We start from the raw sequence: 17,931 nt of genomic DNA, 5'->3' as shown, positions 1-17,931 counted from the left end.
CGATCCCTGGTCAGGGAACTAGATGCCACATGCCACAGCTAGAAGTTCACGTGCTGTGGCTAAAAGGTCCTCCCCACCACAAAGAAGATCGAAAATCCCCCATGCGGCAACTAAGCCGGGTGCGGCCTAATTAATTAACTAATTAATTAAATATTTTTTTAAATATTATAAAGTGGATAAAATAATAGTGTCTTTCATGGAGGGTGTGAGGATTAAGCAATAAGCCTTGTGAAGTGCTCTGTGCTGGACCTGGTGCATAGTAGGTGTTCTGGAAATGTTACCCTGGAAACATCAGGAAGTATGTGTATCTGTGACTGCATGTGTGTTTCAGGTGTTGACATGACCTTAGGCTATCATCAAGTAACCCGGCTCAGTGCTACTCAAATCACACGGATTGTGTGGGAACCCCAGGGTGGGCAGGATGTGGGAGTTAGGGGAAAGATAGGATGATCCGAAAGGGATATTCTAATTTAACCATTGCCTACGTTTTTTTAAAAAGTTTTATTAAAATTGAAAAGGGTGTTAAAACAGGATTTGAGATTGCTATGTTTTCTGAAAGGGGTCCCATATGCAAAGCTTTTCTGATTCCTGGAGGCACCAGAGGCCGTGTTGTGGTATTTGTTTCCTGATTTCAGCGCGCTCTTGTTTGCTGTCTGTTGACCAGTGACGTTAAGGTGTCAGACACTATCCTGGGCTTTGAAAACCAGCTCACAGGTTGGGGGGCTGGTGCTACACCTTGTCTCTTTGCTTCCCCCCAGGTCACAGACCTTCTGGTGGACGAGTCCAGTTTCACGGGAGAAGCCGAGCCAAGCAGTAAGACAGATACCCCACTGACAGGCGAGGGTGACCTCACGACCCTGAGCAACATCGTCTTCATGGGGACCCTGGTGCAGTGCGGGAAGGGCCAGGTGAGCCCTGGGGCCTTGGCGTCCCTCACCTGTGGGCCTTCAGCCTCAGACCTCACACCCCTCTCTCCTGGATGCAGGGCGTCGTGATCGGAACAGGAGAAAAGTCCCAGTTCGGAGAGGTGTTCAAGATGATGCAGGCTGAAGAGGTAAGGGACTGGGGGCTTTGGGTTTCTTTCTTTTTTAGATTATTTGTTTATTCATGGCTGCACTGGGTGTTCATTGCTGTGTGTAGGCTTTCTCTAGTTGCGGCGAGCAGCAGCTACTCTCGTGGTGCTCAGGCTTCTCATTGCGGTTGGTGTTGTGGAGCACGGGCTCTAGGACCCCCGTTGCCTCGCTGCATGTGGGATCCTCCTGGATCAGGGATCGAACCCGTGTCCCCCATATTGGCAGGCGGATTCTCAACCATTGGACCAGCAGGGAAGCCCTGGGTTTCTTGTAAGGTGGGGTTTGAGATGATTCTCAGCTGGTGACACCTGCCCCACCTACTCCTTAGGAACAAGGATGATATGGTTAATGTGAGTACACTTTTAAAAACTTTTTACTTTGAAATGCTCATTAGGATTTTTGTCAAGATATGACTTACGGTGATACGCACAGATCTGAAATGTAGCAGTCTGTGGATTTCTATATATGTGTCCCTGTATAATCATCACTCAGCTTAAGATATAAAAAAATCCAAGCAGGGTCTTCCCTGGCGGTCCAGTGGTTGGGATTCTGTGCTTCTACTGCAGAGGGCATGCGTTCCATCCCTGGTCAGGGAACTAAGATTCCACAAGCTCACAGTGCAGCCAAAAAAAAAAAAAAAAGAGAGAGAGAGAGAATAGAAGCAGGAGGGACACTCCCAGATCTCATCTAACAAACTCATTGTTCTCATCCTTTTAGACGCCTAAAACTCCTCTACAGAAAAGCATGGACAAGCTGGGGAAGCAACTGACACTCTTCTCATTCGGCATAATTGGTGGGTGAAGCAGTTTCTGCATGGGGTCCTGGCAGGGGTGGAAGAGGGGGTGGGGGGTGTGGAAGGGAGCCATCCTGTGCACCCATAGCTGTCTCTCAAATACCTTACTACTCACCTGGGTGAGGACTGGGGTTTGGGATCAGAGGTTCTTGGTCAGCAGCAAGAGGTTTCTGTATCAATCGGACAAGCTAGCAGCAGTAACAGGTAGCTCCTACATTTTAATGGCTTAACATGATCATAACTTATTTCTCGCTTACACTGCAGTCCGTGGGCACATTCCTGGTGAAATGGCTTTCCCGGGTAGCTCACTTCCAAACACTGACTTGCAGTCCCAGGCTCCTGCTGTATTGTTGTTCTGCCTTCCTCCAGTTCCTGGGAGGAGTGGGCCATAATTCTGTTAAACCAGCAGATGGGGAAAGAAAGAACATAAGAGACTTGTGGGGAGTGGGGGTGGGAGGGGGAGCATTTTTTAAAGGCAGGGACCAGGAAGTGAAGTCATCACTTTTGCCCATTCTTGATTGGCCAGAATGAAGTCACATGGCCTACCTAACTGCAAAGGAGACTGGGAAATGTAGTCTGGTGGTGCACCGGCAGGTTTCTATGCTGTGCCTGGGCTTGTTCCTCCTGACCTTTGGCAGCATACCAAACAGTATCCCCATGGTGCTGTAGCCCAAAATTCAGGTCTTATTCCTGAATTATACCCTGTCCCTGCACCTGTCCCTTCCTGCTGCCTCCAGCTCTGGCTTTGAGTCTGTGTCCTTCGTTCTCAGCTTCCAGGGTCAACCAGTGCCTGGGCCATTATAGATTCTCAATAAATGTTGGTTTAGTGAATAAAGGAACAAAGCAGCCAACCACTGCCCATAGCACAAGCAGTGATGAGAGGAGCTCTAGTGAGTCTGGTTAAAACTGCAAAGAGGAGAAAGTTCTTGGGAGAAGAGGCAGCTGTCCCTCCTAGCAGCAGTTTTGTTGTGCTTCTGGTCATCCGGATGCATTGGTTCATTTAACGAGTATCTTATGACACACTTGACCCTGCGATAGGTTCTGGGGCCACTGAGATGAGTAAGACACAGCTTCTTCCCTTTGGAGGACTCCAGAGAAGTAGGAGAGAGACACGTGAACAAATATGAAATGTGAAGGTAGCTGTTAATTTTGCATGGGAGAGTTGAGAAGGCTTCAAAGAGGAGGTGACGTCAAGTTGGGTCTTGTAGGATGGGTAGGAGTTTGCCAAGTGAAAAAAAAGAGAAGATTGGGAATTTCAGACCAAGGAAAACATATATCCAAAGGCATGAAAAAAAAAACAAACAACAAAGGCATGGAAGGTATCTCCCATTCCTTTACAACTTTAGGAGGTTGTAAAATTAGCAAAGTGTTAAGAGGATATGATCTGAATTCGGATCTCTCAATTCTATCGTGCTAGAGATAGACCTGCCTGCCCTTTCCTCCCTGGCCACCCCTTCCCCATTCTCTAGTTTCTAGGCTCCTTTCCAAATGTCAATTTTGGATGTTGTACTCAGAGTTTGCTCAGTCAGTAGGTTTCCTGTTTTCGAATAGCTCTGTGTCCTCTTCCCTCCTTTCCGCCCTAGTTTTCCCTGGAGCAGTTTCATGGGAAGTGGGTTTTATCACAGCCAGGGAGGGCTCTGTGCTTGTGAGAGGATTTGGAGGCCGTGCTCAGGCATGGTGGAGGAGGACTGTGATAGATTAGTGATGTCTGTCATGGAGAGAGAGTGGCTCTATGCCATCATTCACCTGCCCTCCTTGGGGTTACACTGATCAGGCATCTGGGACAGGGTGGATGGATGCCCACATGCCCCTGGCTACCCAGAGGGCCCTTTTACTCTCTAGAGCAGGGGATGGAAACTCTGACTCCCAGGCCAAATCGGGTTCACCACCTGTTTTGTGTGGCTCACAAGCCAAGACTTTTACAAAAATCAGAAGAAGACTATCTTCTGACATTAACCTTATATGAAAATCAAATTTCAGTGTTCACAAATAACTTTTATTGGCACACAGCCAAACCCATTCATATATTATCTATGGCCATTTGCACACTGCAATAGCCAAGTTGAGCTGCAACAGACCATAAGGCTCATAAAGCAAGTACTGTTTTCTGCCCAACCTGTTGGAGGAAAAGCTGTCTGCCACCTGCTCTAGACCCTGGGGTTGCCAGAAGGAGAACGGGCTGTAGCAATAGCCCCCAGAGAAAATACCAAGTAGGTGTGCTTCAAGACAGATTGTCAAATAGATGCTCGTAGCAGGCCTTTCCACAGGATGAAATCTATCAAAGGTCAGAGGTGCTGCAGGGTCACTGCCTCGTATAAGCCGTTATTCCTCACGTTAACTTAGAACTTAAATTGGCATGTCTGTGGCCAGGCCCGTGATAACCGCTCAGATGTTTTCTCTTTTTAGTAAATATTTCAAGAACTGCTCTGGCAGAGTGGGAGTTGTGAACCCTTAGAAAGGCCTAGGGATGCTGGGAAAGAGTGGTGTGCTGGTAAAGGCTTAACAGCCGGTTTCAGGGGAAAGTGGTGTTTGTCACCTCTGTGGTCTCAATACTCACAGTGTCCTATTTCTAGACACCGATGGAAAATTACTGAACCTGAATTTGGGAAGAAATAAGCACATTTGGCTTTTGTGAGGCCCCCACCCTCCTACTGTGGCAGGACCCAGGATGGGGGCAGGTCCTGTGGGTTGGCTCTGCCCCTATTTTTAGTAAAACTTCCCCCTAATCTTTCTAGGTTCATTTGGGTTCCTGCTAAGATTTTGACTACTGAGTTCTGTTGCTAGTCAAAGTATGAAAAAAAAAAAATGAAACCCCAATAAATCAGATCTTATGACCTCTCTACCCCCAACACACACATACCCAAACACATGCAGACACACACACGCCACTACTGCCCAGCAGAAAGCTCACCCTGGCTCTGCTTTCCCTACAAGACACAGCTGATGCTCTTCGGCAAGTCCCCCAGGATGTGTCAACAGGCAACCCCTCTCACCTCCTACTTCCCCCTCGCCTGTCTTGTAACTGTGGCCACAGCAGTTCATGACTTGGTGTTACTGTGGGCCAGGAGCCATGCTGAGATCTCCAAGGGCATTGTTACATCTTAAATCCTAAAACAAGTCATTGAGGAAGATGTAGTCATTTCCTCCACTTTACAGATGAGCAAACCGAGGCCGTGCCTGGTGGACCCTGAACTTTGCCCCGTTGTCAGAACATCTCGGGCCTTTCATGGGCCCCAGCATGAGTCATGCACTTCTTTACCTGAAGGCTCCATCTCTGACTGTCCACATACCCCGTGTCTAACACAGTGTCTGGTGGTTAAATACTGGGCCAACAATTGATGAAAGAGAAAAATGGGATAAGGAATGTCTTTAATCACAAAAATGCAGAATAAAATCAGCTAAGAGAGACCAGCTCCTGAACCCATCAGGGGAGCGGCTGTCGTTGGTCATGTCAGAAACCTTGGGGCAAGTCCTGTAAACATACAGCCTGTGGGAAACTTCTGGAATAGCTCAGAAATGTTGCAAACAGCCCCAAATAAACCGGGTGGCTGTTTCTTTCTTTTACTTGAACTGACTTGATCCTTTCCTGAAAAAGGAAAACCATCCTCTTTTGTAAGCAGGAGAGTTCCTTCCTTAAAAATGGGAGCGGTGACAAGTGTTTGAAGTTATTCATAACTGCTCTGTGTCTGTATTTCCGTAAACACTAAGGAAATGAGTTTGGAATGCCTTCAGACGTTGAAGAACATACTTGTGTGTGTGTGGATGGGTGTGTGCGTGTGTTCATAAACATTCTGTTGCTGTTCATTCTGCGTGTTGTTCATAAACATTCAGTCACTAAGTCACATATGACTCTTTGCAACCCCTTGGGCTACAGCACACCAGGCTTCCCTGTCCACTATCTCCCAGAGTTTGCTCAAATTCATGTCCACTGAGTCAGTGATGCCATCCAACCATCCCATCCTCTGCCGCCCTCTTCTCCTTGAGCCTGTATATATACGTGTGTGTGTGCGTGTGTGTGTGTGTGTGTGTGTACTTATGTGTGTGTTTCCATCTCCTCCCAGGCCTGATCATGTTCACTGGCTGGCTGCAAGGGAAACACCTGCTCAGCATGTTCACCATCGGGGTCAGGTAAGGGTGCTGGGCCATTGCCCTTCATTTGTGCAGCAAGAGAAGGTGGGAGTTTGGGGGCAGGAACGGTGTGGGGCAGATGCAGCCTCTCCACTCCAAGCCCCAGTCCCCCGCAACGCATTGTCTGGTGGTGGGGGTGTCCAACGAACGTCAGAAAAAGGAATGACAGCTCCTCGTCCTTGTCCCCCGAGCCATGGATTTATGTCTTACTGGCTAAGTACGGACTCCAGAGCCAACCTTCAATCCTTCCCAGCATCAGGGTCTTTTCAAAGGAGTCAGTTCTGTGGAAGGATTGAAGGCGGGAGGAGGAGGGGACGACCGAGGATGAGATGGCTGGATGGCATCACTGACTCGATGGACATGAGTCTGAGTGAACTCCGAGAGTTGGTGATGGACTGGGAGGCCTGGTGTGCTGCGATTCATGGGGTCACAAAGAGTCGGACACGACTGAGCGACTGAACTGAACTGAACTGAGAAGCAGCCTGCCCAGTTTAGTTTCTGCCTTTGCCATTTGCTGGCTTCCTTGGAGGCTCAGACAGTATAGAATCTGCCTACAAAGCAGTAGACCCAGGTTTGATCCCTAGTTGGGGAGATCCCCAAGAAGGGAATGGCTACCCACTCCAGTATTCTTGCCTGGGAAATCCCACGCACAGAGGAGCCTGGTGGGCTACAGTCCATGGGGTCACAATGAGTCAGACATGACTGAGCGACCAACACTTTGCCACTTGCTAGCGGGGCCACCCCAGGCAAGCATCTTCACTTTCTGGTTCTCTGTGTCCTCCTCTGTAAATGAGGGTGACGTCAACCCTCCTAAGGGTGCGTGAGGATGCCCTGGTACCCCTTGCAGGTGCCTGCAGCCAAACTGAGCACAAGGTGGGTGCGTGTTCTAATTAGCATCTGGAACTCGGCCCTTGGTTTATGGAGACGGCTGCAGGAGAGGACAGAAGACAGGGCTGACGGCAGGGAGCAGAACCAGGGTCTGGGCTTTAAGCCTGGGGAACCTGCCTTCCCTGGCCTGGCGATGCTCATAAACAACTCTCCCAGCCCAGGTCCTGCTGGAGGAGCAGAGGCAGGCAGGGGGAGTTGCCACAGCTTTTCCATGGCTGCTTGGGGACACAGGCTTGTCCCAGCAGAGGGGCAACTGGTGATCTGGGATGTGAAGGAGCCACTTCAGGCCCGTGTTGGTTTCCCCGGGGTGGGACCCCCACCTTGTGTTGTCTATAAGATGGTTCAGGTGATACGTTGTTGTTCAGTTGCTCAGTTGTGTCTGACTCTTTGCAACCCCATGGGCGGTAGCACACCAGGCTTCCCTGTCCTTCACTATCCTGGAGTTTGCTCAAACTCATGTCCACTGAGTCGGTGATACCATCCAACCATCTCATCCTCTGTCTCCCCTTCTCCTCCTGCCCTCAGTCTCTCCCAGCATCGGGGTCTTTTCCAGTGAGTCAGCTCGTCACATCAGGTAGCCTAAGTATTAGAGCTTCCGCATCAGTCCTTCCAATGAATATTCAGGGTTGATTTCCTTTAGGATTGACTGGTTTGATCTCCAAAGTACTCTCAAGAGTCTTCTCCAACATCACAGTTCAAAAGTATCAAGTCTTCAGCACGCAAGCTTCTTTATGGTCCACCTGTCACATCAGTACATGGCTACTGGAAAAAAACATAGCTTTGATTATACAGACCTTTGTCGGCAAAGTGATGTCTCTACTTTTTAATATGCTATCTAGGCTTGTCATAGCTTTTCTTCCAAGGAGCAAGCATCTTTTAATTTCATGGCTGCAGTCACTGTCTGCAGTGATTTTGGAGCCCAAGAAAGTAAAATTTGTCACTGTTTCCATTTTTTCCCTCATCTATTTGCCATGAAGTAATGGGACTGGATGCCCTGATCTTCATTTTTTGAATGTTGAATTTTAAGCCAACTTTTTCACTCTCCTCTTTCACCTTCATCAAGAGGCTCTTTAGTTCCTCTTGGCTTTCTGCCATTAGGGTGGTGTCATTTGCATATCTGAGGTTATTGGTATTTCTCCTGGCGGTCTTGATTCCAGCTTGTGTTTCATCCAGCCTGGCATTTCGCATGATATACTCTGCACGTAGGTTAAATAAGCAGAGTGACAATATACGGCCTTGACGTACTCCTTTTCCAATTTTGAACCAACTCGTTCCATATCTGATTGTACCTGTTGATTCTTGACCTGCATACACGTTTCTCAGGAGGCAGGTAAGGTGGGTCTGGTATTCCCATCTCCTTAAGAATTTTCCACTGTTGTGATCCACACAGTCAAAGACTTTGGCATAGTCAATGAAGCAGAAGTAGATGTTTTCCTAGAATTCCTTTGCTTTCTCTATGATCCAGAGGATATTGGCAATTTGATCTCTGGTTCCTCTGCCTTTTCTAAATCCAGCTTATACATCTGGAAGTTCTTGGTTCATGTACTGCTGAAGCCTAGCTTGAAGGATTTTGAGAATTACCTTGCTAGCATGTGAAATGAGTGCAGTTGTGCAGAAGTTTGAACATTCTTTGGCATTCCCCTTTGGGATTGGAATGAAATCCAATACATATACCTTTTCCAGTCCTGTGGCCACTGCTGAGTTTTCCAAATTTGCTGGCATATTGAATGCATCAATTTAACAGCATTATCTTTTAGGGTTTGAAATAGTTCAGCTGAAATTCCATCACCTCCACTAACTTTGTTCAGAGTGATGCTTCCTAAGACCCACTTGACTTCCCACTCCAGGATGTCTGGCTCTAGGTGAGTGACCACACCATCGTGGTTATCTGAGTCATTAAGACCTTTTTTGTACAGTTCTGTGTATTCTTGCCACCTCTTCTTAATATCTTCTGCTTCTGTTAGGTCCATACCATTTCTGTCCTTTATCGAGCCCATCTTTGCATGAAATGTTCCCTTGGTATCTCTGATTTCCTTGAAGAGATCTCTAGTCTTTCCCATTCTGTTGTTTTCCTCTATTTCTTTGCATTGCTCGCTAAGGAAGGCTTTCTTATCTCTCCTTGCTATTCTTTGGAACTCTGCATTCAGATGGATATATCTTTCCTTTTCTCCTTTGCCTTTCACTTCTCTTCTTTTCTCAACTATTTGTAGGGCCTTATCAGACAACCATTTTGCCTTCTTGCGTTTCTTTTTCTTGGGGATGGTTTTGATCCACCTCCCATATAATGTTACCAACCTCCATCCATAGTTCTTCAGGTATTACATCTACCAGATCTAATCCCTTGAATCTCTTTGACCCCAACAGTTATGGGGTTCTCTTCCACTGTATAATCATAAGGGTTCTGATTTAGGTCATACCTGAATGGCCTAGTGGTTTTCCCTGCTTTCTTCAAATTAGGTGAATTTAGCAATGAGAAGTTCATGATCTGAGCCACAGTCAGCTCCTGGTCTTGTTTTTGCGGATTGCATAGAGCTTCTCCATCTTCAGCAAAGAATATAATCAATCTGATTTCAGTATTGACCATCTGGTCATGTCCCTGTGTAGAGTCGTCTTTTGTGTTGTTGGAAGAGGGTGTTTGCTGTGATCAGTGCATTTTCTTGGCAAAACTCTGTTAGCCTTTGCTCTGCTTCATTATGTACTCCAAGGCCAAACTTGCTTGTTATTCCAGGTATCTCTTGACTTTCTGCTTGTGCATTCCAATCCCCTATGATGAAAAGGACATTTTTTTTTTTTTGGTGTTAGTTCTAGAAGGTCTTGTAGGTCTTTGTATAACCATGCAATTCCAATTCTTTAGCACTAGTTTTTGGGGCATAGACTTGCATTACTGTGATGTTGAATGGTTTGCTTTGGAAATGAACCAAAGTCTTTCTGTCATTTTTGAGATTGCCACCCATGTACTGCATTTTGGACTCCTTCGTTGACTATGAGGGCTACTCTATGTCTACTAAGGGATTCTTGCCCACAGTAGTAGATGTAATGGTCATCTGAATTAATTTGCCCATTCTTGTCCATTCGGTCACTGATTCTTAAAATGTTGATGTTCACTCTTGCCATCTCCTGTTTGACCACTTCCAAAGGTGATATGTGGGAAATTATTTTAATATTTATTAAATATTTAATGTTGGTGAGCAAAAATTTATACTTAGTACATCAAACCCATGATGTAAACAAACTTAGATGCCCATCAATTAATGGACAGATAAGCAACATGCAGTGTATTATTATTCAGCCACAAAAAAGAGTGAAGCACTGCATTTGATACAGGGTGGTTGCCATAGAAACATGCGGCTAAGAGGAAGGCGAATGTATGGTGTGTGCTGTCGTGTCTGACTCTTTGTGACCCCCATGGACTGTAGCCTGCCAGGCTCTTCTGTCCTTGGGATTTCTCATGCTAGAATACTGGAGTGGGTTGCCATTTCCTCCTCCAGGGGATCTTCCCAACCCAGGGATGGAACACCCGTCTCCTCACTGGCAGGCAGATACGTTAGTACTGATCCACCTGGGAAGCCCAAAGAGGAGGGAACCAGACACAAATGGCCGCATAATATGACTTTGTTTTTATGAAGTGAAGTAAAAGTCGAATACTGGAGTGGGTAGACTTTCCCTTCTCCAGGGGATCTTCCTGACCCAGGAATCGAACTGGGGTCTCCTGCACTGCAGGCAGATTCTTTACCAACTGAGCTACCAGGGAAGCCCAAGAATAATGGAGTGAATAGCCTATCCCTTCTCCAGCAGATCTTCCTGACCCAAGAATTGAACCGGGGTCTCCTGCATTGCAAGTGGATTCTTTACCAACTGAACTATCAGGGAAGCCATTTGTTTTTATGAAATGCCCCAAAGAGGCAAATTCATACAGACAGAAAAAGTGCCTGCCAGGAGATGAGCTCAGGAAATAAGGAGGGACCACAGCAGTTACGGGGATTCTTTAGAGGGTGATTAAGAGGTTCGATATGACTGAGTGACTTCACTTTCACTTTTCACTTTCATGCATTGGAGAAGGCAATGGCAACCCACTCCAGTGTTCTTGTCTGGAGAATCCCAGGGATGGAGGAGCCTGGTGGGCTGCTGTCTCTGGGGTCGCACAGAGTCGGACACAACTGAAGCGACTTAGCAGCAGCAGCAGCAGCAGCAGCAGCAAGAGGTTCTAAAAGTGATTATGGTGATGGTTATACAACTCTGAATATACTAAAAACCATTGGATTGTATACTTTAGAAGGGCGAGTTTTATGATATGTGAATTACATCTTAACAAAGAAAACAGAAAGCAGGTAATTAAGAAAGCTGTTATTACAAGGATCCTTGGAGCCTTTCTAATGTATACAAAAAAAGGAAACTGTTTGCAAACAGCTGAATTGGAACTGCCATTATAGTAAGTGACAGTGGGGCACTCCCAGGGGATGGGGCATCCCGTGTGAAGTGTGGAGGCCGTGGGGGGCTGGCCAGTGTAGGCAAGAGAGCCTTGCACTGGGGGGTGGAATGCACACGTCTCTGGTACTTAGTCAAGTCCATCCGTGTATAAATGAATGGATGCCATTACCTGGCAGTTAGCAGTAGGACGAGATTCAGGTATGGGTCTTTTAACATTCCAAATGCCTCTTTTTAAATCATGGGGCACTGTGTGTATTGAGAGGCAGGCGGGCAAAGTCCACCTGTGGGCAGGTATGTGTCCTATTACAGAAGTATTCAATGACTATTTTTATTTTTTGAGGGTTTTTTTTTTTTTTTTAAAGTACTTATTTATTTGGCTGCACTGGGGCTGGGTTGCAGCATGTGGGATCTAGGTCCCTGACCGGGGATAGAACCCTGTTCCCTTGCACTGGGAGCATGGAGTCTTGCTCTGGACCACCAGGGAATCCCCCAAGGTGTTCTTTTGAATAGACAAAGTCATGATCTCAAGTTGAATAGAGTGGCCTGACTTTGTCTCCTGAGCTATGTGTGCCCTGAATGGAATAAAGGAAAACAGAACCCAGAGCTTTCGATGGCCGTTTTTCCTTGGGTCGGTATCTGAATGTTGATACACTAGGTGAGTCGGTTCTAGAATCTTCAGGAAAGTGAAGGTGGTGCAGCCAGGGTCGAGGAGGGGTGGGGCTCTGGAGGGACACGTGGCCCTGTGCATCATGGACCACTCTGCCGGGCAGGCTGGTCTCCTGATGGGGAAGCTGGAGCTTAGGCCAGCACACTTGCCACAGTTACAGGATTCTGGGAGCGGAGGAGACAGACTGCCAACGCCATGCATTCTGCTCCAAAACCAGGGTCCCGGTCAGTGCTCCGGCCACCACCCGGGCAGGACAGGGACTCTCCCCCTGCTGCCTGTGGTCCTGGCAGTTGGCTTGTTTACTTGCCCCCTACGTGTTTGCTGAGCAGCTGCTTACTGTGTACTTGCCTTGTCCACTGCTGTTGGAGCTGGACCTTGGAGTCTGCAGGCTGGAGGGGAAAGTAAACGTGAACAATTTAAGTGAATGTTAGCAAATAGTCACAACTTCTGATCAGTACTGCACAGGAGATGACAGCTGAGGGAGGGATTAAATGGGGAGATTGGAAGGGGTGACCCAGAAAAGGCAGCTGGAGGTTTCTCTGAGGAGTTGAAGCTGGAGAGATGCGGACCTGCTAGGGGTGGGGAGGGCGGGCGTTCAGACAGGGGACTGGCCGCAGGGGACTGGCAGGGCAGAGGCGTGGAGGAGGCAGCAAGCCTGGCCCATCCACGGAACCCAGAAGGAGGTGCAGCTGGCTGGGGGATAAGACCGGACGGGGTCGGGGGCTGGGGTCCCTTAGGGGCTGATCACATGGAACCTCACGGGCCCCGTTTCCTCCAGAGCCCAATCACATCCTCAGAACCCTTCTCCACGCACCGTGCGGCCATCTCTGCTCTCCTTTGGAGCAGAGAGGCGGTGGGAGGCGTGAACTGCAGCGTGTTCCGAGGCTCGGGAGGAAGGAGCAGGGGCGTGGCCGTGGACAGTGGAGTTGGAGGCGAGGGCAGGGCTTCCCGAAGAGGAGGACGCTGTAGAGCTGGGGGCCTTGGACTTGAGCGTAACTAACCTCACCACATGAGGGTCCCTGGGAGAGCTTGTCCCAAACAGATTGCAGGGACTGTGACTCAGGCTAGAGGGTGGCGGGGATGGGAGACCCTGAATTCCTAACAGGCTCCCTGGGGATACGGATGCTGTCGGTTCAGGAAGCATCAGTCTTCAGAGAAGCATCAGAGAAGTGAGGCTGTGGCTCCAGCCACCCCAGCTGGGACTCCAGCAAGAGGTGGGGCCAGGGAGGAAGGCTGGGTGCTGGAAAGGGGGCTCAGATGACTAGGTCTTTCAAAGGCTGGGTTAGGGACAGAGGGCGAGCCTCAGCTGTGAGGGGCTCCCAGAATAAGCAGAGCCTTCAGACCATGATGAATGAGAACCTCCTCCACGTGAGGATGCATCCCGACCCATGTCATCAACCATGGAGAGTTCCAAGAGCCAAAAAGACTGTTAAATAGTTCCAGGTCTGTAAGAGAATAGGCTCCTATGTCCACCCCAACCCCACCTCCCCAGGGTGATTTTTTTTTAATATTTATTTATTTATTTAGCTGTACCAGGTCTTAATTCTCTGACCAGGGATCGAACCCAGGACTCCAGCATTGGGAGTGTGGCATCTTAGCCACTGCACCACTAGGGAAGTCCCTCCCCAAGGTTATTTCTGATTTCTGGTCTTAACAGTAAACTCGAAAGAAAACCAAGTCTTTTGGTTTCACTTGTGGCTTGGGAACAACGAGGCTCTTCAGCTTTGCTTTGTTTTCCGCACTCCTTTCTTTCGTAGGCTGTGCCGGGTCTCCTAGCCGCAGCGTGTGGACTCCTAGTTGTAGCTTGTGGGATTCAGTTCTCCCATCAGGGATCAAGCCCGGGGCCCCTGCACTGGGAGCCCGGAGTCTCAGCCACAGGACCACATGGGGAGGGGACTGGCTGGGCAGAGGTATGGAGGAGGGAGCAAGGGAAGTCCCAAGACTCTTCAGTTTTTAGCAGAAGTGAAATCACTCAGAACCTCTCAATCATAAGTTAGAAATGGCAAGATAGCCAGCGTGCAAGAGATTCTCCAAAACAAATAACCCAAGAATCATCCTTTTAAAAGCTTTTTCCTGCTTCCCTCTGCTGCAGGGGACCTTCAGGATGAGCCAAGGTCCACTTGCTTTTCCTGGTCTAGCCTAATCTTTATTAGTTTGCCAGTTAATTTTTTTATTATGACAAAAGCACCCAGACACACACAATGTCCTTCCCATGCCATGTAGGAGGGAAGGGCTGGCAATAACCCTTCGCAAATGTTTGCTTAGCTGGTCTTGTCAGCCCATGCCATAAAACCAAGGAACCTTCTTGCTGTCACCATAGAAACCAGAACAGTCTCTTGACCAAACTCTGTCACCTTGGTTTATGTAACTTTCCCCTGAATGCGTCTTTGTCTCCGGGTAAAAGATCGCCGTTCATACCATATTTCCTCACTTCTAAGATGTACACTCTTTTTCACTTTTTACCTTCTCTGCAGTCAGACTGCTTCTCACAAGTGAGGTGATAAGAAAGCACTGTGTCGGTTAATAGGCAGTATTTTTCCTTTCTTTAGTGACGCACAAGATAATGGTGCCCTCTCTAATCAACAGCACCTCAGGTTTGATGAAATACTGTAGCCGTGCGTGGCTTGGCTGGATGGACATCGTCAGCCGGGCTTTCTGGTTATGGACCACCTGTGTAGAGCGCTCAGTATGTGTGAGGCCAGGGTGTGTCTGGGCTCTTGCACTTGCCATGAATTCACTCATTCCTGTGTGTTCAGCAAATATTTACTGACTACCTGCAGGCCTCTGCTGTGCAAAGGGTGAGCCCTTTGGGTGTGGTGTGGTGACGCTCACTGCACAGCTCTGCAGTCTGCCCCCACTCCAGAGCCTCCCCCATCGGTCTGCGGTCACTGGCAAGACACAACACTTGCTACAAGAAGGGGATTCTGTGCTTCCAATGCAGATTCCCAAGGGAGGAGCTCATTGGTTCAGCTTGAGTCACATGTTCTCCTCTAATCCAATCAACTGTGGAGGGTGGGGCCACGTGGTACAGAAAGAGTGGGGAGGGGGTCCTAAGGAAGTGAACAGACACCAAAACAACCTGCTAAGCCAGGCAAAGGCACCGCTGTGTTACATCATCTCCCCCAGTTTTCATGTCCTTGTCTGGTTTCTCACAGAAACTGTCTAAACCATTAGATAACCCAGGGACTTTCTGAACCCAAAAAGTCCACTTATTGTGTGATCCTGGAAATTTCTCTCAAGGGTCCAAGACTTTCATAATAGCAACAATTTAAATGCAAAAGTACTTAAACAGGCAAAATGTTGGACAGACTAATTCACACTAAAGTGTGGATGTCTGATAGGAGAACAGGGTTTTGCAGGGGGAAAGCTCAGAGCAGTGGACACTGAAGAAGGAGGCAGGTGGATCATGGGATTGGGAGCAGAGAATAGAACAGAGAGGTGGAGAACCCACAGGTGAGCGTCACCGGGCAAACACGTGATCAACATCAGCTGGACTTCACATCACATTAAGTGCGTGTTAAAGGTGACCCGTCTGGCCTTTTCCATCCAGCCTGGCTGTGGCCGCCATCCCCGAGGGCCTGCCCATCGTCGTCACAGTTACGCTGGTCCTGGGAGTGCTGCGCATGGCCCGGAAGCGAGTCATTGTGAAGAAGCTGCCGATCGTGGAGACCTTAGGTAAGGAGCTCCCGCTGGTTGAGTTCTTACAAACTGGACTGAACGGGCTTCTTGGTGCCATGATAATTCAACCTGGGTGTTTCGTAAGGCTGAGAGTTGATGGTGACGACTTCTCTCTCCCATCAACTCTGACGTCTTCCTGTCCAGGCTGCTGCAACGTCATCTGTTCCGATAAGACGGGGACTCTGACTGCCAACGAAATGACCGTCACCCAACTCGTAACATCTGATGGGCTCCACGCCGAGGTGAGTCCATGTGAATTCATAAGGTTCGAGACCAAGGAGTGCCCTGCCAGACCTTTATCTTCTCAGAGAAAGCACACAAAGTCTTCCAGAAAACAATAAGGAAGACATAAATGTGGGTTATTGGACAGTTTCCTTGCCATTAATACAAATAGCAAGAGCATGACTGATAGAAGGCAGCCACCCCCGGCTGGCATGATGCTATACCTGGTGGTTTGCACACTGTCCGCGGTTCCTTTTGCACGCCAACCACTGAGTGACTGCGACTCAGATTGTATGGGCTTCAAAGGCTAAAACATTTGCTGTCTGGCTCTATAACAAGCTTGTCCACCCCCATTCTAGAACATAAGCAGTCTTATATGCTACTATTTGGTCTTCACAGCCATAGTTTTTACTGACTGCAAGATGCCCTGTTGCAATACTGAAGTGCACTGGGTGTCTGATGAATACTTAGTTCTGCAGGGGACACGGTCATGCTTGAAGCCTTGCTCATGGTGGGACCCTGTCCTCAAGGGTGGACCCTCCCCCCAGAAAAAAGATACGTGCCAGCCAGGGGAGCGACTCTTTGCCTCCCAGGGACACCCCTATCTGCGGCTTTGCCCTGCAGGTCAGCGGAGTTGGCTACAACGGCAATGGGACTGTCTGCCTTTTACCCTCCAAGGAAGTCATTAAGCAGTTTTCCAACGTCTCGGTGGGGAAGTTAGTGGAGGTAAGCATCAAGAGTGCCGCCGTGGAGATAAACACTCGCCTTGAACAGAGCTGATGGGTTCTGTCTGCAGATAGAGACGGCAGTTGGACCGACTGGTTCTTGGTGACAACCGGGCCACACCCCAGGGGTCAGGTTATGGAAACGGCCCAGATAGAGATGGAGAGGTGGGAGGTCAGGGAAGAACTGGGAGCCCCTGCTCCCGCTGCTTGCTCCCTCCCCGCACACCCCTGCATTCACCCGTGTTCCTTTCTTAGCTGTTTCTACTTTTTCAGTTATTATTTTAAATTGAGCAATAGATCACCTGCCACAGAATTCGCCACTGCGGAGAGTACAGCTCAGTGGGTCACAGTGTGTTCGCGAGGTGGTCACCACAGTCTGATCCCAAGACCCTTCGTCACCCTGATTAGAAGGCTGTGTCCCCGTCAGCGGGGCCTCATACGCGTGACCCCCAGTCTGCCTGCCTTCCCACTCTCAGTCCTTAGGATGGCTTTGTGACAGCTAGCATTCTGCTGAGTCAGTAAATTATTGGGTTGGCTGAAAAGTACATTCAAATGTGATGGAAAAACCTGAACGAACTTTCTGGTCAACCCGGTGTTACCATGTGGCTTTTGCACAGTGGGGACTCTGGCACATTTTGAAGAGTAAATTCGTCCTTCCCTCCCACCCCAGCCCAGCCCCGAAAACTGGTCAAGCCTTCAGGGCTGGACCTTTTCACATGCCTGAGCGCGCCTGGGACCCCGACGGGTGCAGCTCCAAATACTAACAAATGACCTTCAGAAACCCCTCCCTGCTTTGCAGGCAGGCTGTGTTGCCAACAATGCCATCATCAGAAAAAACACCGTGATGGGGCAGCCGACAGAGGGCGCCTTGGTGGCCTTGGCAATGAAGGTAGGAGGTCTGTGCTGTCCGCGTGGGCAGTTCTTTCACTGGGAGCCGGATTAGTAGCGGGATTCAAAGTCCTGTCTGAGTGAGGCAGGTCCTCACGTGGCCGGGTCCTCTTCCTTAAAGGACACCAGTCATACCGGAATCAGCTCCCCCAATGACCTCATCTTAACATTGTCACACCTGCAAAGACCTTATTTCCACATCAGACCCCATCACAGGCCCTGGGGAGTTAGACCTTCAATGTGTCTTTAGGGATACACGTAACCCATGACACACTCTTCATTCAGTCGCTCAGTCACGTCCAACTCTTTGCAACCCCATGGACTGCAGCATGCCAGGCCTCCCTGTCCATCACCAACTCCCAGAGTTTACTCAAACTCCTGTCCATTGAGTCGGTGATGCCATCCAACCATCTCATCCTCTTTTGTCCCCTTCTCCTCCCA

The 17,931-nt window shown here is 48.8% G+C and overlaps 1 protein-coding gene across 6 annotated transcripts in view; it reads left to right on the top strand.

Moving 5' to 3' along the window:
• Positions 1–17,931, top strand: part of ATP2C2 (ATPase secretory pathway Ca2+ transporting 2) — an 89,325-nt gene that overhangs the window by 55,209 nt on the left and 16,185 nt on the right. For all 6 annotated transcript variants that reach the window (XM_070388622.1, XM_070388620.1, XM_070388621.1 and 3 more), the window contains 8 exons: positions 759–908; positions 986–1,054; positions 1,791–1,866; positions 5,928–5,994; positions 15,528–15,652; positions 15,800–15,897; positions 16,502–16,603; positions 17,402–17,491. In XM_070388622.1, coding sequence (XP_070244723.1) covers positions 759–908; positions 986–1,054; positions 1,791–1,866; positions 5,928–5,994; positions 15,528–15,652; positions 15,800–15,897; positions 16,502–16,603; positions 17,402–17,491 — 777 coding nt within the window. The remainder of the gene's footprint in view (positions 1–758; positions 909–985; positions 1,055–1,790; positions 1,867–5,927; positions 5,995–15,527; positions 15,653–15,799; positions 15,898–16,501; positions 16,604–17,401; positions 17,492–17,931) is intronic.

Source organism: Bos mutus, chromosome 18 (assembly GCF_027580195.1).
Source record: "Bos mutus isolate GX-2022 chromosome 18, NWIPB_WYAK_1.1, whole genome shotgun sequence".
NCBI lineage: Eukaryota > Metazoa > Chordata > Mammalia > Artiodactyla > Bovidae > Bos > Bos mutus.
Note: the sequence above shows the minus strand (reverse complement) of the source record. Positions and strands in the feature narration are given on the sequence as shown.